Source organism: Eupeodes corollae, chromosome 1, assembly GCF_945859685.1.
Source record: "Eupeodes corollae chromosome 1, idEupCoro1.1, whole genome shotgun sequence".
NCBI lineage: Eukaryota > Metazoa > Arthropoda > Insecta > Diptera > Syrphidae > Eupeodes > Eupeodes corollae.
Genome location: NC_079147.1, coordinates 260,531,634 through 260,556,285, shown reverse-complemented (window position 1 = coordinate 260,556,285; position 24,652 = coordinate 260,531,634). Strand labels below are relative to the sequence as shown.

Here is a 24,652-nt window from a genome sequence, read left to right as displayed (position 1 = left end):
GCTTTGCGTGCCTGTGGTTTGACTGCATTTGTCTGCCGACATTCATCATCAAACCAGGGGTTCCTTGTTAGTGTCTGCTTGGAAACCAGCACATCAGAGGCGGCTTCTCTGATTGCATCTTGGCAATGTTGTCATATTGACTACCCAAAATTGACAATCGAAAATTGTTCTATTGACTACCCCTGCTGTCATATTAAATACTGTGGTTGTCATATTGACTACGCAGTTATCGTTTTGACTACCATATTAGTCAATATGATAACCGTAGTTGCAATTTACTTCAAACAAAGTTTTCATATTGACTACCAAATTGTAAACAAAATTTCGGATCCCAAAATTGACAACCGAAATTTGTTCAATTTAATATCTCGGCTATCGGCTGAAATTTGACTACCAAATAGTCAAATTGACTACCAAAATAGTCAATAGGATGACTTTTTTGTTCTGTGTACAAGGTAATTTGTTTACCTTTTTTTCATAAATATTTAATTGATATTCTGTGTTAATCCATATATTATTGTATTTTGTGGGCGCACTGAAGGAGTTTTGAGTGCCCTTATAATGATTACACACAGTGGGAACAATTAGGAAAAGTGGATAGAATAAAAAAAGGATAAACCTATTCACATTGGTTTTGAATGTCTGCACATTGTAATAAAGGAGAAACATTAAGCCTTTTTCAAACCAGTTGTGCATAACAACTAAACAATATTCATATGTAAAACTTATATTACTATTTTATGAAGAAAAATTGCTCTATAGATTTTGAAAAAATAAATTAAGGTAAATATATATGTATGTAAACTTATTTTACGGGTTTATTTTTGTCATAAGTGACAATATAATCTTATATTACTTTATAAGTGACAACTGTCAATTCTGTGAATTTACTTCTAAGTTATAAATGAAATTAAATGTTAGTCAGTCAAAAGCCGTCTTTCAATTAACATCGATATTTATAAATTAATTGGCGACGAGGCAATTCAACTACACGTGTGCTAGAAATTAAATTTCATTTGGAGAGTAAAATTAAATTGAATAAAAGTAGATATGGCACTAAATCCAGTTCCTGAAACCACGGTTTTTAACTTTAACTCGCTATGTTAAACGTCTGGAGACAGCAACGGACCTTTACAATAGCGACGCTGGGAAACGACGTCAACTCATTCTCCACTACATGGGAGCGGAGACATATGATGTTCTGTGCGACAAATTACTTCCCCAGGTGCCAATTGAGTACCAGGAAATAGTTGAGACTCTTGAGGCCCACTTCAATCCGTGACCCAATGAAATTCTTGAGAATTATAGATTCTACATGCGAAAGCAAAAAAGCGATGAAAATTGCGCAGAATTTTTAATTTGTTTTTGGTCTGCGTAATCAAAAAATCCAAAGCCGATTGCTAGAGAAAAAAAATCTTACATTAGATGATGCGGTGAATGCTGCTACGGCATATGAGTGTGCTGAAAGAGAAGGCGTTGAACTTCACCAGTGTGGGGGAGAGAGCGAGAAAGGTTGCGTTAGCAAATTGAACGAAAAACACAAAGTAAAACGGACCAACTTAAAGTACGGTAAATATAATAAATCTGATGGCAATAATAAGGGAGCAAAGAAATGTTTTCGATGTGGCGTGACATCGCATATGACAAATCAATGTTCTCACAAAGACACCGTTTGCCATTTCTGTAAAAAGAAAGCCCACTTACAAAAGGTTTTTTTTTTAAGGCCAACACACAATTAAATAAAATTGAAGAAGAAGAGCAAAATACAGGTACGCTGTTGGTGGACGAGACGTCGGAGATAAAGGCAGTGGATTAAACGACAGAGCTAAGATATTTTGTAAGTTGGAAGTTAACAAAACATTTATTAATTTTGAAATCGACACAGGTGCTCGACACTAATGAGCTTGATGGATGCAAAATTTTCAAAACTCAAAGTCAATGCAAATGACATAGAAGTATACAGCTACTGTAAGATGCCGTTGGATTGTGCAGGGGGGTCATTCCGTAAAACGATAATCGTTAGACGATAGCGTTTCGGCGATAGTCTCACTTCACGTAAGACGATAATCGTTAAAGTGATATCGTCAAAACGATAGCGTTTGCACGATAGCTAAGTAGGTATCGTCTGCTATTAATTTCCGCTGACAACTAAGCAAATTGAAGTAAAAAATTTTCGGTGTAGTTTAGTTTTGTTACAAAATGAAAATAAAAACTCAAAAAAATACAATGAATTCGGTTACGAAGAAAATAAAGAGATGAATGGGACCTTCTATCTTTTCAAACCCATATGTAAGCATTTTTTTATATAGAAAACATTAGTAATCTCTCTTAATTGTTGTTAAATAAATAAAACCATTGTATTTTTTGGAATTGCAAAAGAGGACTTTTTAATGATATTATAAATAATAAATTAGCCAGACGGTTGTCGTTCTAAATACATAATGTATATATACATACATTCAATATTAAAATTTGTTGTAACTATTGAAACTCTGGAGCGGAGGAACATTGGGTGGTATATTCAACAGGCAACGATTTTAGTATCGCTCTTGCACAAAGCACTAATCCAAATTAGTTTTGGAAACAAAACATATTTTTGAAGCCAAGTTATATTCCCTGTGGATAAAATGAAGTCTTCACTTCCTTCTCTTGGACAAAATTGGGTTTATTACTGCAGCTGATTTACAAAAATATCAGACATTGGACAAACATTTTGATATTATAGTTTTATCTTCGGCGGCAACAAAAGAAAACACAAAAAGTGACAATAACAATAAACATCACAAAATAGGTGGCATGTTTATTAACAATACATTTTTTGTTAATTTTCAAAATTTCTCATAGAGAAAAACCAAGTTTAATAGCATTTTCAAGCTATTGAACAAGCATTATCTTTCGTTGAATTCATTTTGACATTTCAGTCATAGTATAATATACTCAACGAACTTATACTGAAAACGATTGAACGAGACGATAGTGATAAAGTTACGTGAAGCAAATTATTAACGATATCGTTAATGATAATCGTTTTGACGATTATCGTTTCTGAAATTACGGAATGACTCCCCAGGTTATATCTGGGTCAACGTGACTATCGACACCCCAAGTGCACCTGTGAAGATATACCTTATTCGCTCTGATCGTAAGCCGTTATTGGGAAAGGAATGGCTGCGCAAAGTAAAGTTGTATTGGATAAAAATCTTTACTATTCATCTGCAGACACCTATGCAAAAAGATGAAATCAACCAAATTCACGTAACTGTGAGCCGAATCAACGATTTGGAATATCGCACGTTCCGAACGAGCTGCGGGAGCGAGTACTCCCCGAGTTGCATACGGGACATTTTGGAATATCTCGCATGAAGAGTTTAGCCCGAGCCTATTGTTGGTGGAACCAAGTGGATAGAGATATCGAAAAGATGGTGTCAAATTGTCATCTATGTCAATCTACGCGTCCGGATCCAAGAAAAGAGTTTCCAATTCATTGCTGGGTGACACCGAGGAATTTCTTCGAAAGGGTTCATGCCGATTTCGCGGGGCCTTTCATGGGAAAATATCTATTCGTTCTTGTGGACGCATTCAGCAAATGGCCAGAAGTCCACATCATATCCAGCATAACAGCACATATCACAATCCATATTTGCGAACAAATTTTTGCTGCTTTTGGGATCCCGAAGATTTTCGTGGGTGATCATGGAACCCAATTCAATTCAAAGGAATTCCAGTTGTTCTTGAAACGAAACGGTATGGTTCATAAACAGGGGGCACCATATCACCCAGCTATAACCAATTGGCTTGCGGAGCGATTCATCCAAACAATCAAAAAAAAGAAGCAAACTGTAGTCGAGTTTCTATGAAAAGTTATTTAAATACTATTTTGTTTGCTTACAGGCGAATGATTCATCCAACTACAGGAAAATCCCCATCGATGCTGATGCTAGGGCGTCAAATACATTCAAAGTTGGACATACTTTTGCCAGCCGAAGTCATAACAAATCGCGAACTTCCAAAAAAGAAATTCTCTGTGGGAGAAAGGATTGCAGCACGAGACTATATGGCGAAGAAGAAGTGCGGCAGTTTGAAACTGTAGAAGCAATTTTGGGTGATCTACACTACAACATCAAATTTTATGACAATCAGTACTGGAGGAGACATGCAGACCAGCTTAGGAAGATAGGGGAGAAAATCGGCGAATCGCCAAATGATTATATGGTTACTGACGATGATACAAAGGAAGTAGATGACGACCGATTTTCATTGTTGGAGGAGACACTATCGACGCCGGCTATGAGCCATCAATCGCAAGATATTGGACCGTCTACTTCCAATCAATTACAAAATGCTAAATCCGTGATTACACCACCAATACACAGCAATGGGAAGTCAATGGGTAATATACCAATGCAAAACAACGATATCAACCTTCGACGATCCAGCCGAGTGAAGAAAGTTCCCGAGAGGTGGGGATATACGAATTAATTAATGAATTGTAAACTTTAAAAATATTTGAATTTAAAAAATATTTTATCTTAACCTGAATTTTTGTATATGAACATATTTTCAAATTATAATAACTTTTATTTTTAAATACTAATTATTTTAAATAATCAATATTTTAAATAGTCGGGGAGAGCTGTCATAAGTGACAATATAATCTTCTATTACTTTATAAGTGACAACTGTCAATTCTGTGAATTTACTTCTAAGTTATAAATGAAATTAAATGTTAGTCAATCAAAAGCCGTCTTTCAATTAACATCGATATTTATACATTAATTTTAAAGCCTTAAAATACAAGCACTATATTTTTAAACATATTTTGTGTGTTTTATTTCAACAAAAATTAAAGTCCTGGCAAACAAATCACTAAATTCGTGCGACATACAAATCTTAATAATAAATTATTGATTGAAGTTCTTTAAATGCAATTTTAGTTTATCAAAATAACGTAAGTCACTTTTTTAGTTCCTCACGAAAATGTAAAAATTTTGAATGTAAATGTTGTTGTTGCTTAAGCGATTTTGTAAATGTTTCGGTATTTAATCGACTTTTGTCCTATTTTATGTTTCAAGCACAGAATAGCGAAACACAACGCAAGTTACAAGGAAAAGTTAATAATTTTTAATAAGTGGCTATACAAAATTATTATCAGTATTATTATTATTATTAAGAAAAATTCTCCTTAAGCTTTTTTTTATAATATGACCTATGCATGTTTCCTACTAAGCTATAATCCTGTAATCCCAGGAAATAAAAATACGTACAATTAATATGAGAGACAGAATTGCATGTTGCGCATCGGATTCTATATAAATATTATTCAACATAGATTCAATATATGTATGTATTCATAAATCATACCTTCAGTTAAAATTAACAATACGCACAAACCCTCCCCCTAAAAAGACAAATGACTTCCACCAATCCAATCTTCTTAAAGGATTTATATTACAGACATCACTTCATCTGTTATTTTAAACATAAGTGGTTTAAATCCGAAGTGTTTCTAATTTTTTAATAGTTTAATACAATTTTTTTAAGACACCTATTCCAAGCGTCAAATAAATAAGCCCCATTATTTGTATTAAGAACGCAGGATTTGTGAATTGCTTTCTTATCAGAAAATCCCTATATTCCAATTAGTGGAATTGGTGCGCTTATTTTCTACTTAAACTGACCTCAATTCAGTCCATTAACCAAGGTTTTCTTTTTCAAAGATACATATTTAATCTACTCACTTAAATCTTCGTTTTTCTCTTAAGGAAATCCCCTTAAAAGGAATAAATTCTATGAGGTGCAATCCAACAAGCACGAGTGCGCTGCTGCCGCGTTGCACCTTCCATTTGTTACTTATGCGCCTGCATAGTTACATACGTTCAATGTCTTCTAGAAGATGAAGTGAAAATTTAATTAAGCCATTTTCGGGTTATCTTTTGAAGTAGCTACACACCAATAGATTGCATATCAAAATCCCATTATCCTAATTGGAATTCATTCATTCGATAAGTGAAGTTTCTTACTGCATGCACTTTATGAAGGTACGCACATATTTTTGAGTATTCTCGTTCATATTGAAAGTTGAAATATTCATTTTTTTGACTCGCTCCTTGGATTGAATAATATTAGAATCTTATCGGAAACGACAAGATTGACAGACGCAGACAGCACACGGCTCGGATTAAAATGTCTCACATAGTCAGACCAGACCATCATCCATGTTATGTTTCTCCCCCAGGAGTTCGCGCGCGAGTTCATCTCACGACTGTTAAAGTCGATGGAGCGGTGGTTTGAAATAGATTTGTTTTTATTTTATTCAATTCCATTTCTGTTAACTCTGCAGTGATCAGCAATTAGAAGCAACGCGTCTCTATTCTAAAGCAGAGATATTGGCAATAGTATATAGCTTCGTCGTCTTACTCAAGTGGCTGCTTCTTGTGGAGTTTAGAGATAAACACAACACTTAGAGTACTCCAGGGGCTTCCTTCTCGCTTCTCTGCACAAAATGAGGCAAAGGCTAACCAACGAACGGCTCCGGCAACTTTCTTATATTTTTTATATGAAGTTTATTTTGTTAGGCACACGCTTGTGTATTTTTTCTCTCTTACTTTGAACCACTTGAGATACAATCTGAATCTTGAATAGTCAATTGGTTCTTTGTAAAAGAGATGTTCTCTGCATGACTCTAAAGCGGTGCCCTAAATATTTTTATTGCTTCTGACGTTGACTGACACTTCAGTCAAAATAAAGGGGGTAAAATCTAGACTTTGGAGGTTATTAAACTCATTGAGTATTTTATACTCTGTGAATTATTAGGAAGAAACAAAAATCGATTTGACTTAAGTAGGTATCGTATATCAATCGTGTGAAACGTTTGAAAATCAATGTATTTACTTTTTCTGAAAGGCATTTCTTCTTAGATGGTTGTGCAAAATCTTAAACAACTTAGGCTTTTCCTGTAAATAGTTAGCAAACTTAGAAATAGGTACTAAGCTAGCTTTTTTCAGATAATCATTCATTAATTTTCGTTTTTAATTTAATTACGAACAGTGCATCTGAACACGCCTTAAGAGTGACAGTTTATGAAAAAAGGTAAACAAACAAACCTTACTATCGAGCAATTCCCGCCATTTTATCGTAAGAGGCACTGGGCAGGTTCAGACAACATAAGGAATTTCATTTGCAGACAACAAACCTCTACTTTAAGGGCCGTATTATCAATCGCGAGTCGCCTAAACAAATAAGCGACTCTGACTTTCTTGCATTACTGTTTGCGATTCGCTAAATTGACGTTTGCCTTAAACTTCAAAAATTTGGGAATTGAAATGTCGTTCTATTACAATTGGCGATTGCTCGCCTTTATCTGTCATAATCGGTACGTTACAAAGAATATTAAAAAACCGGTTTTAGAAAATAAAATTTGATAGGTTTAGTGGACTATAAATTAAAACTGAAGAAGAAAATCGCGACTAATAAAAAGGATGTAGTCGCAACAGGTGGAGGACCTTTTCGGCAGTTGTCTTTGTCCCCTTTGGAACAGGCAGTTGACAATTTGCTAAGTTTACAGCAGGCTGTAAATCCAATGGGTAATACGTTTGGAACAAATTCAACTGCAACTGTGAAACAACCCGACTCAAATGATGCAGACATTGAAGTTGAAGATGCTCCCATTTTTAAACAATTTTGAGTTGTTTGAAATTCTGAACTTATCTAACTTAAAACATATTTGAGTGCGTGTTTGCAAAGTCGAAATTATAACACAAATCTATGAAAAAAAAATTTAGTTAATTTTTATCAAAGTAATTGTTAATTTTATTACAAATTATCTGGTATTTCCAGTGGGTTGGAAGCATCTCTCAATCTTCTCCTCAATCTGCTGATCATGATTTTTTCTTGTTTATTTGTTACTTCTTCATTTTCATCCTCGAAAAACAACTCAACGCTGCTATTTGCATTTACTTTTTTTTCACAAACAAAATATTATGACAATGAATTACTTTTCACTTTCAGTTTTTAATGTTGGCTGTTTTGTTTTTAAAGACGAACTTCGAAATTCGCCATTGGTAATACCACCAAACTATTAATTCCCCAAAACGTTCGAATTTAGGCGAATTTACGACTGGCGAGTGATAATACGGCCCTAAGTTCATAGTACAAAAACTACCAAAAACACATTATTGTCTACAAAACACTACTCAGATAAGCTACAAGTCCATTACGATTTGTCTTTTGTATTGTAAATAAACATTACTTAATTATTTTTAAAATTGACTAGGAACCCTTTAACAGAAAGCATTAAATAAAGTTATGCAAAAAATAAATAAATCATAAAGTAATAAAGTTCAGCTTTCAGTTAAATGAAAAAACTTGTTTAACTGTCATTTTGATAGAAGTAGCCTTGTCTTAATAGTTAGGGAAATTTTTCTTGACTAACTTTCCAGTCGACTTTCCATTATTAAAGTTGCCTTAATTGGAAGGTAATATGTTGGCAGCTGGCCAATCAGATACTAGAAACTTGCCTAACTTACAAGTCCCGTATGTCGTCTAAACCTGCCCATTTCAAAAAAAACAACTTAGTGACATAGAGACTTGGAGGCTATTGTCATGTCTTAACTTAAGCATAATTATTAATTTCCAATACCTACTATGGGTACAAGTTGGTTCAAGGAATAGCAATAAGCTCCTTGTTTGTCGTTTACGATATTTAAATAGTATTGGAGCGAACAAATGACCACCTCAAAGACAATCGATGCATAAGCAGTATTCTACACTTGATCTTCTTGTTCACATTAACACCATCATCGGACAGTGAGTTGAATATTGATCGAACACTTCATCTGTTGTTCATCGATTTCGAGAAAACGTTCAACATGTGACAATAGAGAATTTCTTATGAACGATCCAAAAACAAATTGAATTTTAAAATGGAGTTAGGTAAAGCTGTATACTTTTTCCATTACTGTTTCTGTTTGTGATATGTTATGTTGGGGAATTCAAAGGACTCTACAATCGCACCTTAATCATCAGCGGACTATGTATGCTTACTCTCTCATGGATCTCCATGATCAACTCGGGAAAAAGTATAAGGAGGAGCCTTTGAACCGCCTCATCAAAACAAGTCAATATTTCGGGAGAATCCAAACAGATGGTAGAAGGTTTCCAATTAGTAGTGGAACTGAACTAGGAGTAAGCAGCCTCACCAAAAAGCAGAGACTGTGTTTGGAATGGTGTCCAAAGTATGAAGAAAAAACTATTTTATCTATCGGCCCAAGCAACGGCTGTTCCACTCCAATGTTGGTTTATGGATGCAGTACTTAAAAGATCACAGACACTGTTACTAGAAAGTTGCAAACGTTCGTTAATTGATTTCTTTGAAATATCTCTATGACTTTCTAGCCCAATCGTATGTTCATATTGTTCAATGCTGAGCTGCATGACAGAACATTTCAGGAATCGAAACACAAAGACGCTTCGAAATTCAACGATACAGGGGCCACTTTTTATCAAATTTTACTAATTTTAGTAGCATCTTCTGAAAGTTTGTATTTAAAAGAATACAGGTTGGATTTTTCTAAGAACATTATCTTACAATATTAGCAGCAACATTTACCATAAAATAAAATCATTTTGAAATCAATACCTTTATTTATTCTCGTGATATCAAAAACCGAACACCAATTTTGTGTATGTTTTAATTTGTATGAACAAAATTAATGGTGCATTTTTATAAAAATTTTACTGAATGTTGAAAACAAAATTTTTAAAATTTTTTTTTGTGTAGTGCCCGTGGCATCATGGTTAATGCTTTGGACTGTTCATCCTCTGCCGAAAAATGGAAAGGACAACTCCAACCCGTCGAATCTTCATCGATAAGTCTTTTTCCGAGCATCAGCATAAATTCGAAAAGATCATCAATAGGGTTCTGACTAAGTGGGCTGCAGACAATAAAATAATTCCGGATAAACTGTTCGGGTTCAAGGCGGGTCATGACATGTCACAATTCGTTTCTGAAATCCAATGGAATAAATCAAAACAACAATTCACAGGTGCTGTTCTGGTTGATCTGGAAAAGGCCTTTGACAGCGTATGGTTAAAGATCTTTAACTAAAACTGAGCAGGCTTGGCATAAGCAAGCCATATACTTTATGATATGCAAGTTGTATATACTTTATGATATGCTTAATGGTAGAAAGTTTGTTGTCAAAAGTGGGAATGTAACTTCTACCACAACATTCTCAATTAAAAATGGTCTTCAACAGGGAGCGGTGAGTTCGCCGGTTCTCTTCAGCATTTACACCAGCGATCTGATGGGTAGTCCTACAATGGCAATTGCGTACAGAACGGCCCGAAACGTTTAGGTTATTAGAATTCTCTTGCAGCGTGATTTCGACAAGATTCAGCGATATTGCGACGACTGGAAACTGAAAATAAATGTCTACAAACCGGGCACAATTCTGTTCCGGAGTAAGTTGGCTAGGGCCACGAGGGATACGTGCAAGAATTGGCGCAAGATGGTCATCGTTGATCTTCACGTGCGGTCATTAGCGAGCAAAATTGCGGTGAAGTATCTCGGTATTTGGTTAGATCAGTATTTATATTTCAAGGTCACATTGTAAGAGCTATGTCTTCGACCCACAATTTAATTTTCGGGGCGTTCTATCCGTCCGACGAGTATTTTGAAAGTGCACGCTCTTCATTCCACCAGAGGCATTCCTCTTTTTAGATAGATGCGGTCTGATACAGGAAAGATTGGCAGTTCCGCTAATCTACCTCGCCAGACGACAAACCGTGGATAGGCGACTCCTGTACAATTGGTACGTCATGGCACAAAGCGGAGCAGAGCTCTTTCGGTTCAGTAGGGCTGTGTCCAAACGGGACCGAACTGATAGGATGAAGCAGGAGAACCAGTTTAGGTAGCTTCAATCAGCACTTGATAGTGGGTATTCGGGGGTTTCAAGCCTTGGCTGGCTTACATACTTGTTTTATAGTTTTTAGGGTTTAGGAATAGGTAGTTAAAATTAGTTTTAGGAATAGGTAGTTTAAATTAGTTTAAGTCTTATTTTAAGGACCTTATTTTAAGTAGTTTTTAAGTAAAATGAAAAAAAATATTATTTTTTTTTTATTTCCTTAAGTTAAGTATTATTGTTTAACTTAGAGTGTCCGTATGGGACTAGTAAGTTAGTTGTAAGTTATGGTTAATTAGGCTAGTTTAATGATTTTTAACTTCCCATAGGAAGTTATTGTAATGGGTCCTATTTGTCAAATTGAAAATTTTGACATTTCTCATAAAAGATTTTTAGAAAGATGTCTGTGCGTGCGTGTGTACGTACGTTCACGACGATTTTTTAGTCGTTCAGAGTTCAAGAACCAGAAGAGATATCGACTTCAAATAAATTTTGTTATACAGATAATAAGACAGAAAGATGCAGAAAGGGCTCGCAAGAAAATTGCGAGGGTGTTTTTTTTTACCATAGCAGTTTAAAAAAGGTGAACATTTTGGTTAAATTTTTTATTATATATTGTAACGAGATACCAAACAACGTTATGTTTTGAAAAAAATACAATTCACGTTTTTTTTTATAAATCACAAAAAGTGAAACAAAAATTTGTAACCTCAAAAATTTTACGACTAAAATATGATTTAAAAATTTTGAGAAAAATCGAATTGACATTTTTTTTACAAAAAATTAAAAACCTAACTATAAAATCTACAAGAAATATTACGCAAATTTGAATCTCAAATTAATTCCATTCATCCAATTTGTTAAAATTTAAGAAATGCTACTTAAATTGGTAAAAATTTGATTTCGACTAAAAATCTATTTAAAAAAACTAAACTATTTCTTTATATGAAAAGCATCGTTGATAATTTTAATTTTTTTAAGAATAATTCAAGTAACATGTTTTTTAACAGCAAGACAAATCGACAGACGGGATGGGAAGTTTTTAGTGTGGGTCGCATCCCAGCCTCTTTTTTGACTAGCTTTTAAGGTAGTTTTAAGAATGGATGGTCTCAGGTTTGATCCCTGCCTATGCCATCCAAAGTTTTTGCGTCACAAAATTTATTATTTTGTATTTTTTTTAAAAAAATCTTCAATTTGATTTTTCTAAAAATTTTACCACATTGATGTCAAAAACGTAATTCTTCGTTTTATACAATATAAAAACCTTTAATTAAGATTCTTTGGACCTTGAAACTTCAAAAAATGTCAAAATTTTCAATTCGAAAAATCGGACCCATTACAATAACTTCCAACAGAAACTTTATGATCAATTGGAAACGATTTTCAATCGAAATATTTTACTTATAAGTTCTATTGCGTATTTCTTACAACAAAAACTCTCTTAAGTTTAACAACAAATAAAGTCTGATTTCACTTTCAACAAATTAGTTTTATTATCGTAGATCATTGTATTACTACGAATTGTTATGATTGTACTCTAAGTTCTGTAGGCGGTGTTTGGTAGAATAAATTAGCTAATCGGGTATTAAATTTATAAACAAATTTGGCTATCAAAAACAATTCATATTAAATCAAATTACCACCTGGCTTCTACCTGCTATTCCGGTAGAGTGTGATTTAATTTAAACTTTCTCGCCGATTTCATGATGATCATTTTAAGGTGGCAATGGCAAAACGTGAACAGTTTTGGACATTAAAGGCATACTTTATTGCTAATATTTGAATACAAATAAATTTGTTCTTTATTTTAGGAAATTTTTACATCACCTTTTCTATATTAAAAATTCTTTATTTTAGGAAAATTTTACATTACCTTTTCTATATTAAAAATTCACCATGTACCACTTTTTAGCTTTTCGATTTTATTTGGGAACATAGTGTGTAGGGCCTTTTGAAAATGTATGTTTTACTGCTTTTTTGTAAGGTTACTTGACCTATTACATCACTTTCAAAATTTCCCTAGTTTTTTTTTATATTTAAAAATCTACACAATTTTAATTTTAACGTATCGTATTGGTAAAAGATAATACTGGCCCGAGGGCTTTTAAGTTCAAAGAAATGAAAAAGCGAAATGCCCTCAGGAGTCTGATAATAAATCATAATTCGCCACTTCATCTGCGCATTCAAAAATTAATATTTCATTAAAATGTATTTGCATAGATTTAATGGGCTTAGTTTGGATTGATTTATTCATGATACCGTAGCTTAATGAATGTTCTAAAAATTGTATCTTAATTAAAATATACATTTTTAAAAGAATCCAAAATCTTGTATGTATTTATACATAAACCAACTAATAGCAATAAAAAGAAATAGCATTTTAAAACCCCCTTAGTCCATAACTTTAAAGTTTAATGTAAATTTATTAAAACATTTTATAAAATTATAAATAAAAAGTGTAATAAAATGTTTATTTGGGTAAAATTTGGCGGGTTTAATTTGGAAGTTTCTTGAATAAAACGGTAAGGTGGATAAATCGTACTTAAAAACGTAACGTAACATAACTTTTATTTTATAGGTTAGTATACATTGTCCATTTTATTGAAAACTTGGGATGTTGAAATAAAAGTGGAACTAGGATTTGTAAGTTTGAGATTTCTTAAATTTTTGGATCGAATTTTTGTGGATCCTAAAAACGAAACCTTGTAGTACATGAAGTGACCATTTGCGTGTGTACAATTTTAAAATACAGTGTTTTGAAATTCAGTATTTTAAATTCAGTTTACATTAATACAATTTTACGAACCCCCGAACAAACATCGCGCATAGCCAGACAATTTATGGTGCCAATTTAGAAGATTTAGTCAAAATTATTGTTCTGAAACTTACTTGCTTACATAAGGTGGTTCTACAGTCCTGTGTGAACTAGGGCCTCACCCAACAAACTTCTCCATCTAGCTTGGTCACTAGCTAGATGTCTCCAGTTTTGCGCTCTAAGTTGGGTGAGGTCACTTTAAACTTGTGCGCGCCACCTGATCCGCGGTCTTCCTCTACAGCGCTGTCCAGTGGGTGTGGATTTGAAGTCTTTCCAGGCCGGAGTATTGGTTTCCATGCATTCTACGTGATCCAGCTATCTTAGTCGTTGGATTTTTACCCTTCTGGCTAAGTCTTCGTCGCCGTACAGCTCTTCATTCCATCTTCTCCTCCACTCCCCACCAATGCAATGCAATGCATACGGGACCGTAGATCACACGAAGAACTTTTCTCTCGAACCGACACCCAAGGTGCTTTCATCTTCTTTTGTCATAGTCCATGCTTCTGCACCGTATAGTAGGACGGGTATGATGAGGGTCTTATATATCCACACTTTAGTCCTTCGAGAGAGGTATTTGCCACTTAATTGCTTTTTTAGCCGAATAAAACAGCGATTAGCAAGAGTTATTCTTCGTTTGATCTCAGCGCTCGTGTTGTTTTCTGCGTTTACAGCGGAGCCTAGGTAGACAAAGTCCTTGACTACCTCAAAGTTACGTCTGATTTGATTTTCCCTCATTAACCGTTAAACCCATTTTTGCCGCCTCTGCCTCAATACTTACAAAAGCCCCATTGACATCACGCTGATTAATGATTATGTCCATTTTATCAGCATGTGCTAGTAATTGGACAGACTTTTGAAAGATAGTGCCTCTGGTGTTGACGTGTGAGCTCTGCACTATTCTTTTAAGCACGATGTTAAAAAAAAATCACATGACAGCGCATCACCTTGTCTAAGACTTTTTTTGAGAGCGAAAGGTTCTGTTAAGTTGTTTCCAACCTTTATGGAGCAGCGTGAATTCTCCATGGTCATCCTGCACAAACGGACGAGTTTGGCAGGAAGACCAAAACCAGACATGGCTCTATACAGCTCGTCCCTGTAGATGCTATCATTGGCGGCCTTGAAATCGATGAAAAGATGGTGGGTGTCGATTTGGTGTTCTTGGGCTTTTTCCAGGATCTGCCGTAATGTGAATATTTGATCGACTGTGGACTTTCCTGGTCTAAAACTACACTGATAAGGAACTATCAGGTTGTTGACGATGGGCTTTAGACGTTCACATATTAAGGCAGAGAAGATTTTATAGGCGATGTTAAGTAGACTGATTCGTCTATAGTTGATGCAGTTTAGAGGGTCTCCTTTTTTCAGGATCGGGCAAACAATACTGAGGTTTCATTCATCGGACATGCTTTCTTCCGACCATATCTTACAGATAAGTTGGTGCATGCCCCTAACCAACTTATCTCCAGCTGCTTTAAAGAGCTCGGCATTCAATCCATCCGCTCCAGCGGCTTTATTAGACTTAAGTTTAGATATGGCAATCTTTACTTCGTCTAAGTCGGGAGGACGGGATTGTTGGATTTCATCGTCTATGTTGAATGGATCATCCTGCCTGACAGCGCAATTCAGTTCGTAGTCGCCGTCATTCAGTCTGCAGAAGAGGTCCTTTCATATTGACTGCGGTTCCACTATGATGTTTCCACTTTCGTCTTTGTAGCCTTCGGTTCTAGGTTTATGCACCTGGAATTTCATTTCACCTGTTCATTACTTACTTACTTACTTACTTAAGGTGGCGCTACAGTCCGGGGCGGACCTGGGCCTCAACCAACAAGCGTCTCCAGCCAGCTCGGTCCCTAGCTAGCTGTCTCCAGTTTCGCACGCCAAGTTGGTTGAGGTCCTCTCCCACCTGGGTGCGCCACCTGAGTCGCGGTCTTCCTCTACTGCGCCGTCCCTCGGGATTGGATTCGAAGACCTTCCGGGCTGGAGCGTTGATGTCCATCCGCTCTACATGACCTAGCCATCTAAGCCGTTGGACTTTGATTCTGCTAACTAGGTCAGTGTCGCTGTACAGCCCGTACAGCTCGTCGTTATATCTTCTCCTCCATTCTCCATCTATGCGTACGGGACCAAAAATCGCCCGAAGAATTTTTCTCTCAAAGCATCCTAAGACGCTCTCATCTTTCTTTGACAGGGTCCAGGCCTCAGCGCCATAAATGAGAACCGGGATGATGAGTGTCTTATAGATGGTGATTTTACATGCTCGAGAGAGGACTTTACTTCTCAATTGCCTTCTAAGTCCAAAGAAGCAGCGATTTGCAAGAGTTATTCTTCGTTTGATTTCAGCGCTGGTGTCGTTGTCTGCATTAATAGCGGTGCCTAGGTAGATAAAGTCCTTAACTACCTCAAAGTTATAGCTGTCCATGGTGACGTTTTGTCCAAGACGTCGTTGTTCAGTGTCCTTTTTTGATGACAGCATATACTTGGTCTTGCCCTCATTGACCACTAAACCCATCTTCTTCGCTTCCGTCGCAATGCTCAAAAACGCTCCACTGACATCACGCTTTGATCTTCCAATTATGTCAATATCATCTGCGTATCCGAGTAATTGGATGGATCTTTGGAAGATTGTGCCTCTAGTGTTGACGGTTGAGTTTTGCACAATTCTTTCCAGAACGATGTTGAAGAAGTCGCATGACAATGCATCGCCTTGCCTAAAACCTTTTTTGACATCAAATGCATCGGTAAGATCTTTTCCGACCTTGATAGAGCAGCGTGCATTCTCCATCGTCATTCTGCACAAACGGATAAGTTTGACAGGGATGCCAAAACTAGACATTGCTCGGTAGAGCTCTTCCCTATAGATGCTGTCATACGCGGCTTTAAAATCGATAAAGAGATGGTGGGTATCGATTTGAAGCTCCTGGGTTTTTTCCAAGATCTGCCGTAGTGTGAATATTTGGTCGATAGTGGACTTTCCTGGTCTGAAGCCACACTGATAAGGACCAATCAGGTTGTTGACGAATGGCTTCAGACGTTCACATAATACGGCAGAGAGGATCTTATACGCAATGTTAAGAAGACTGATGCCTCTGTAGTTGGCGCAGTTTAGAGGGTCTCCTTTCTTATGTATCGGGCACACTATGCTGAGATTCCACTCATCGGGCATGCTTTCTTCCGACCAAATTTTGCAGATGAGTTGGTGCATGCTCCGTACCAAGTCATCGCCTGCTGCTTTGAATAGTTCGGCAGCGATGCCGTCAGCTCCAGCAGCTTTGTTTGACTTAAGTTTAGATATAGCTATCTTCACTTCGTCAAGGTCGGGTAGGCGGAATTGTTGATCTGCGTCGCCGAGGTTGAGTGGTTCTATCTCCCTTACAGCGGAATTCGGTTCGTCATCGCCGTTATATAATTTGGAGAAGTGATCTTTCCATATTCTCAGCATCGACTGTGGTTCTACTACGATGTTCCCTTGATCGTCTTTACAGGCTTCGGTTCGTGGCTGGTACCCTTGGGAGGTTTTTTTTACCTTTTGGTAAAATTTACGAACCTCATTCCTGTTGTGACATCCCTCTATCTCCTCGATCGCGCGCTTCTCATGCTCCCTTTTTTTCCGTCTAAGAAGCCGGTGTTCCTCTCTCCTCTTCTGCTCGTAGAGCTCGCGAGCAGCTCTCGTCCTTTTGTGCAGCGCCGTTTTGTATGCCTCTTGTTTCGCTGCGTGAGCTTGCTGGCATTCGTCGTCAAACCAGGGGTTTCGCTGTGGTGGCCGTGTGAAACCTAGCACTTCAGATGCGGCATCTCTGATGGCTGCAAGGCAATGTTGCCACTGGTTTTCAATGCTTAATGCAGGAAGCATAGGACTCCTTAGGAGGTTATTAGAGACACGATCGGAAAAGGACATGGCAGTCTCTTGCGATTGTAGCCGTCTAACGTCGAATCTTCTCACAGTACTTCCTTGTTTTGGCTTGGATCGGGATATCCGTAGCCGTACCTTGGCTACAACGAGGTAGTGGTCCGAGTCAATGTTGGCCTCTCGGAATGTTCGGATATCCTGGATACTGGAGAAGTGTCGTGCGTCGATCGCAATGTGGTCAATCTGGTTGACGGTTGATTGATCAGGAGATTTCCATGTCCCCTTGTGGATATTAAGATGCGTGAACTGCGTACTAGCTACCAGAACGTCTCGCCCTGCAGCGAAATCGACCAGCCTGAATCCGTTGTCGGAGGTGGTGTCGTGCAGGCTGTATCTCCCGATTATGCCACCAAAGATGTCTTCTCTTCCTAGCTTGGCATTAAAATCTCCTAAGACAATTTTAATGTCATAGCCAGGGCACTGCTCATATGTCTTGTCCAAGAGCTCGAAGAACATATCTTTAGTGTCTTCATCTTTCTCCTCTGTTGGGGCATGCGCGCATATTAGGCTTATGTTGGCGAATTTAGCCTTGATGCGGATTGTCGTGATGCGCTCGCTCACACTGTTGAAACTCAAGACTTTTTGCCTGAGCCTAGTTCCAACAACAAATCCACACCCAAATAGACGCTGTCTTTGTTCTCGGTAGCAGTCGCCGTAGTAGATATCGCAGTCTTTTAGTTTGCGTTTACCCGGTCCATCCCATCGCACTTCTTGGATGGCTGTAATATCTGCCTTGCAGCAGTTTAGGGCTTCCGCTAATTGTTCGGCTGCACGTGGTCTGTTAAGGGACCTAACATTCCACGTACATATCCGAAGTTCGTTGTCCTTATTTCGTTTGCGTGGGTTGTCAACAGTGAATCCGTCCGTATCCGAGGCTTGTTGTTGCTTCGAGACTATGATGTTTTTACGTGGCCAGGAAGTCACCCCGACGGCACAACCCCCAACCTGGAGGGCGAGATCCTTAGTATAACTCCAAGGAAGGGGAGCCGGATGAACCGCTCCTTATAGGCCTGGGCTCCGAATATGTCGAAGAAGCCCTATAAGGTGTTCACTAAGTAGTTCGACCTTACTGGAACTGTAGACGCCACCGTTGATTCTATCTCGAGAATTCGTCCGCTGCCGCCTGGATAAGGAGAGGTGCCTTAGTGGAAACACCTCTCCCCCCCTCTCTCGTTTGCTGCCCCCAACAACTTTCCACTGGGGTTGGAACCCAATCTCCAGTTGAGGTACTAGGCACCCGATGTTCACCGCGGGGAGGTGAGAGTAGGAGTTGATAGACAGAGGTGGGTTTTGAGAAAAACCTGTGGACGCTTGTGTCCTCTTGAATGCACATGTCTACCATTTGAACATCTTCACCTGTTCATTTAAACTTCCGAATTTCATTCCTGCTTTTAAACTTCTCAACATCTCTTTTTCCTTCTGAGAATTCGGTGTTCCTCTGGCCTCTTCTGCTCATAGCGCTCATGAGCAGCTCTGATCCTTTTATGCAGCGCCGCTTTGCGAGCCTGTTGTCATGAAACTGTTCCTCTTAAAACTTAATGTACTAAAAACTGAATCAATAAGTCACTTCGAATATTTTGCAAACAAAAAATGATATAACTTCCAAAATAATTGCACGTATCGAAGAATAACATTTTTGATACCTGTTTGGATATTTAGAAAAAATCTTAACTTTTTATTAAAAGTTGATATAAATTAATTTTCGACTCAAATATCTTAGCAACAATTAAATACATTGGCTTAAAATTTATTTAAGATTATACAAAACATTGTTTTCAACATCTGGTAAAATTTGAAGGAAAACCCAATTAACAATATTTTCTTAAACAAAATCAAAATCTACAACAAGTTGGTAAAAACTCCCTTTCGACTTAAATGTCTTGAGAATAAATCTTCAAAATTATTTCATTCTAATTAAAATATTGTTTTTTAATACGAAATATTTTTCTTAAAAAATCCAATCTGCATTTTTTATAATGAATAAAATTTTTCAAAATCTGTTACTAAAGTTTACTTAACCCGGGTTTTGTCTAAAATTTCGGAAACAAGATAAAATATTGAAATATATTTTATTTCACCATATTTAAAATAATGGCGCAAAATCTTAACCAATGAAGTTAAATGTTAAAGCCATTTTTAGCAATGAACTAAGCTTAAAATATGATGACCTAGTTTTAGACGATTTTTACATCTTACTGTCTCTTAACAATTTTCTAAAGTTAAAATCAGGGAATGACTACTTTAACTTTTAGCAATTTTCTTAATCCATATGACACATGTCATCTGCTCTTATAAGAGCTGTAGATGGAATGGTCCAGTCAACAGTTTGAACATTCAAATTAATAGGTCCGTTTAAGCGTATTTGGTTTGTTTATTTTCACGAACTGTCACTTTTTAGACATGTTTGGATGCTCGTTTTTTTTTAATAAAAGGCAATTATCAATTCACTAGTTAGCAAAACAAAAAGAAACGTTTAAAATTTTGGAGTCCTTTAGTAATTTGATAAATATTAAGCTAATCGCTAACTAGTAAAATGTTAGTGCGCAAAACCTTCAAAAACGATTTAAACTGAATACAAATTGTTAATGAAGTATAAACAAATTTGTATTTCAAATTGAACTCGTTTCATGTTATTTTTCAAAATTTTAACTACTAAAATCCACTATTAACTTCTTAAAGTCAAAACCATTTTTTTGCCATTTACAAATTTGACAAAAGTAACGGACAGTCGTTAAAAAAGAAATGTCTACAACATCTTCACTTCCGGAAATAACCCAACAGAAACATGCTGCATCAACAAAAACCTGTTATCATTGTCACTATTACTATTCATCAATTCATTTACCAACCGGCAGCGACACAACACATGACCGAATGAACAAACAGCTGTTCGGATTCAATCCCACGTTTTTCATTTGTTTACATTTTCAATACCATAGTATTCCACCTAAAATAAACTGTGTCGGTAACGCAGTTTAATTAATTTCTCTATTCTGCTTTTCAGAATCTCTGTTTCTGTTTATATTTGCCCTCGTCGATTTCTCTCAGCGTTTCCTTTATTCAGTCTTACGAAAAATTTCATTGAGCTTAGTTGGTTCATGGTTCGGTATAACCAAACCAATCAATTTTCAAGCGGAATCACCTACGACAATGGTGTAACGGTTTTGTGTGTTTCAAAGCCTTCTTGGTTGTTTTTTAAAGTGCATTATTAACGATTTCGATTTAAAGTGAATTTTAATTTGAGAGTTTACTTAAAATATTGATTACCTGATGAATAAAGATTTAACTTTAACGAAAAAGTGGTTTTATCTGTCAAGTTTTTGTTTTGTCTTTAACTTTTCTTTCAAAAAAAATTACCAATAGGTATATTTAAAGTTTCTTTTGTTTGCAATAACAAGTGTTTTTTCATTATCAGTTAATATGCATCCATAATAATTATGTAAATAAAAGTGCCTTAGAAGTTTTATTAATTAAAATTAAATAAGAACTGTGTGTTGACAGTTCTAATAGAATCATTTGACGTACAGTCAATTAATCAAAACTCATAACAAGATCTCTATTCTCTATCTCGTTTTTTCATTAAATTATTTATTCTTACTCTACAAATTGCGAATTCAATTAAATTGTTTGCTGTTCGGTTATTAAATAGATTTATTATATTCGCACTATATCGAACTTATTTGCAAAAAGCTATACAGAGGCATTGTAGAGGAGGAAGGAGTTCAAGGTTGGTATTCATTATTAAACATTATTTCATTTATTTTTTCTAATCTATACAAGTGTATCTCTCTATTATAATATATATATGTGTACATATTGACATAAATATGTATGTAGATACATTTGTAATACTTATTATTTAGTCAAATGTGAATTGAATAATAATTACTTAATGACTATAACTACAAACTAAAATAAAGACGTGTTTCGTTTCCAAACAAAAAACTTTAATCAAACAGTACCTAAGTAGAACTACTTTATCTCTACTGGGACTCTTATATTAACTACTGGTATAACTCTGTTTGCTTACTTTCTAATATTGTCAATTGGTTTTTTGAACAATCAATGTCCAAGGTTCTGTAAAAGACGGTGTTGAAATTAAACTTTTTTGAGGTGGCTTATTCTGACTTCTAATCATTTAATCTCGCTCTCTTCTTCCGCTTATGCTTAAATAAGTTGAAAAATGTCTATTTTAACTTCACCTTTAACTCTTTTTAACTATCGATTTGGAGTGAGATAAAATGGTGAAATGTTAAAATGAGTAGCTTAAAAAATAGCAGGATATTAGGGCTTACAAAATTAAATTTTCGAAAATAAACAAACAGATCCAATAACAGGACACGTTCCAAAAACCAGAGGAAATAAATTTGAATGTCAAAAATTACCGACACTAGAAAAAGTGCTGCCAGTTGAACGAAATGGCTTTCTTTTTATTAATTTTTAGAATGTCGAAATTTTTAAGTTGTGCCTCTTGCTTCTTATAGTGCTTTTTGGTATTGGAAAAGAAGTAAGTTTGTATGACATAATTGAAGCCTTTTATTAAATTTGTATCAAAGTGGTTTATTATTTATTGGTTCATTACAACAATGCCAAAGATAATTAAGTTTTTCATCTCTTGACATCTACTCGCCAAAAGCATTAATAATATTTTCTATAAACTAAAAAATTTACTCGCATTTCAAAAAGTCACTTTGCCATCATCAACATGACATTTTCGTTCAATAAGTGCCACTTCGATAAAAACATGACAAATGTTTTATTGTCGTTCGAAAACGAAACCCAAAGGCTTAACAAAATTGTTTATAATCAATCAAAAGTTTCACCGGCTTCGTTCGATTAAATTGATAGGTATAGTTAGGAATTTAAATTTTGAATGTGTTTTTTCTTGTTGGTCTTCAATTTTGCTGATTGAGAAGTGTGTAGGTTGACATTTTTGTCGTTCTTTAAAATGGATGTAGATATATTGTCTGACGTCAATCGAATGCTGAACTATGAAAATGTTAACGTATACCAAAATAAATAATTAAAATTTAAATATTCTTAAAAAAGAAAGCGTTTTTTATTTTTATTTTTTAATGTTATGATGGGTGTTAAAGGTGTTGTGGACTATTTTTCAGTTTTGTCTGATTTCTGATCTGATCTGCATTTGATAGACACAAATGATTATGTTAATAAGGGGAAATGGTGTTTTTACTTTTTTTTGAAAAACTCTATAGAGTTTAGATATGTAGTTTCGTTTGATGTTAGTGTTGTTGTTTTTAGTTTCATGGTCATATTTAATACAGAACGTGATTTTTTAAGCTTTTTTTGGTTATCTCCATAAATAAGCTTTGATATTATTTATATGTAAAGAGCACATATGCGTAGGTGGAAAAGATGACAATATTTTATACGTTTTATATGCAAATAAGATAACAGAAAGAGTTTTGGCGTATAATAAATGTATAGAAAGGTAAACAATAAACAATGATTTAATGTGAACTTAATGATTTATTTTGAATTATTTTTTTTTATCAAAAATGGAGTATTTACATATTTGTAGTTGTGAAAAGAATTAAAAAACATTTTTTTATTCATATTCGGGGTTACACTTTTGGCCTTTTTTCAAAATATCTAATCTCTGAAAATAGGTTCGAGAATTCTTATTTATCTAAAGATTTTTTTTACATTTCTTAAAAATAAACAAGAATTATTTATTTCATTATTTAATTATTAGAAGATAAGACAAACTCAAAACATTTTGCTTTCCGTGAAAATAAATAAAAAGGAAAAATAAGCTTATTAATTTCCCATAGGAAAGGTCGGTCCAAATAGTCGAATTGAAACTTTTGACATTTCCCTATATTTCGAACATAATTAAAAAATTCAAATCTTCTTCTACCTGTTCAGCCAACATTTTTTCTAAAGTCCTTAGTACAGTTGTTCAAATGGTAGAATTGTGCATTCAAGAGGACACAAGCGTCCACAGGTTTTTCTAAGAACCCACCTCTTTCTATCAACTCATACTCTCACCTCCCCGTAGTGAACATCGGCTGCCTAGTACCTCAACAGTGGATTGGGTTCCAACCCCAGTGGAAAGTGGTTGAGGGCAGCAAACAAGAGAGGTGGGGAGAGGTGTTTCCACTAAGGCACCTCTCCTTATCCAGACGGCAGCGGCGGAACTCCCGAGATGGAATCAACGTTGGCGTATACAGTTCTACGACTTATTCGGAGCCCAGGCCTTTAAAGAACGGTTTATCCGGCTCCCCGTCCTTGGAGTTATACTAAGGATCTGGCCCTCCAGGTAGGGGGTTGAGCCGTAGGAGTGACTTCCTGGCCACGTAAGAACATCATAATTGCGAAGCACTAACAAACTTCGGATACGGACGGATTTACTGTTGACAACCTACTCAAACGAATTAAGGACAACGAGCTTCAGATATGCACGTAGAATGTTAGGTCCCTTAACAGACCACGTGCCGGAATCAAGGCTTAATTCGGCAACATTGGCCTGATATGCGCGAACGCCTCCATAGAAGAGAAAAATGACAACACCAAAGATATGTTCTTCGAGGTCTAAGACAAAACATTTGAGCAGTGTCCTAACTACTATAAAATCGCCCAGGGCAATTTTAATGCCAAGCTAGGAGGGGAAGACATATTTGGTGAAATTATTAGGAAAAACAGCCTTCACGGCAACACTTCCGACAACGGATTAAGGCTCAGTATGCACAGTACCCGTTTTCCACACATCAATATCCACAAAGGAACTTGGACTTCTCCAGATCAATCTACCGTCAACCAGATTGACCATATTGCGATCGACGCCAGGCACGCTTCCAGCATTATGGATTTACGAACTTTCCGAGGAGGTAACATCGACTCGGACCACTACTTCGTTGTAGTCAAAGTAGCACTTCGGGTTTCCAGACCCAAGGCAAAACAGGGAATCGGTGGGAGAAACATCGAACGGCTACAATCGCCAACAATCACAAAATCCTTTTCGGACCGAGTTACAAGTAACCTCTCTCGAAGTTCTATGAAGCCAAC

The 24,652-nt window shown here is 36.0% G+C and overlaps 2 protein-coding genes across 2 annotated transcripts in view; both read left to right on the top strand.

Moving 5' to 3' along the window:
- The first annotated feature begins 3,419 nt into the window (after positions 1-3,419).
- Positions 3,420-4,479, top strand: LOC129950156 (uncharacterized). Its single transcript, XM_056061998.1, has 2 exons — positions 3,420-3,839; positions 3,892-4,479. The coding sequence occupies exons 1-2, from the start codon at positions 3,420-3,422 to the stop codon at positions 4,477-4,479; spliced, it is 1,008 nt and encodes a 335-aa protein (XP_055917973.1).
- Positions 4,480-20,700: 16,221 nt separating this feature from the next.
- LOC129953818 (CD151 antigen-like) overlaps positions 20,701-24,652 on the top strand; it is a 138,983-nt gene continuing 135,031 nt past the window's right edge. Inside the window, exon 1 of the mRNA XM_056067302.1 lies at positions 20,701-21,350. The gene's annotated coding sequence lies outside the window, so the exon portion shown is untranslated. The remainder of the gene's footprint in view (positions 21,351-24,652) is intronic.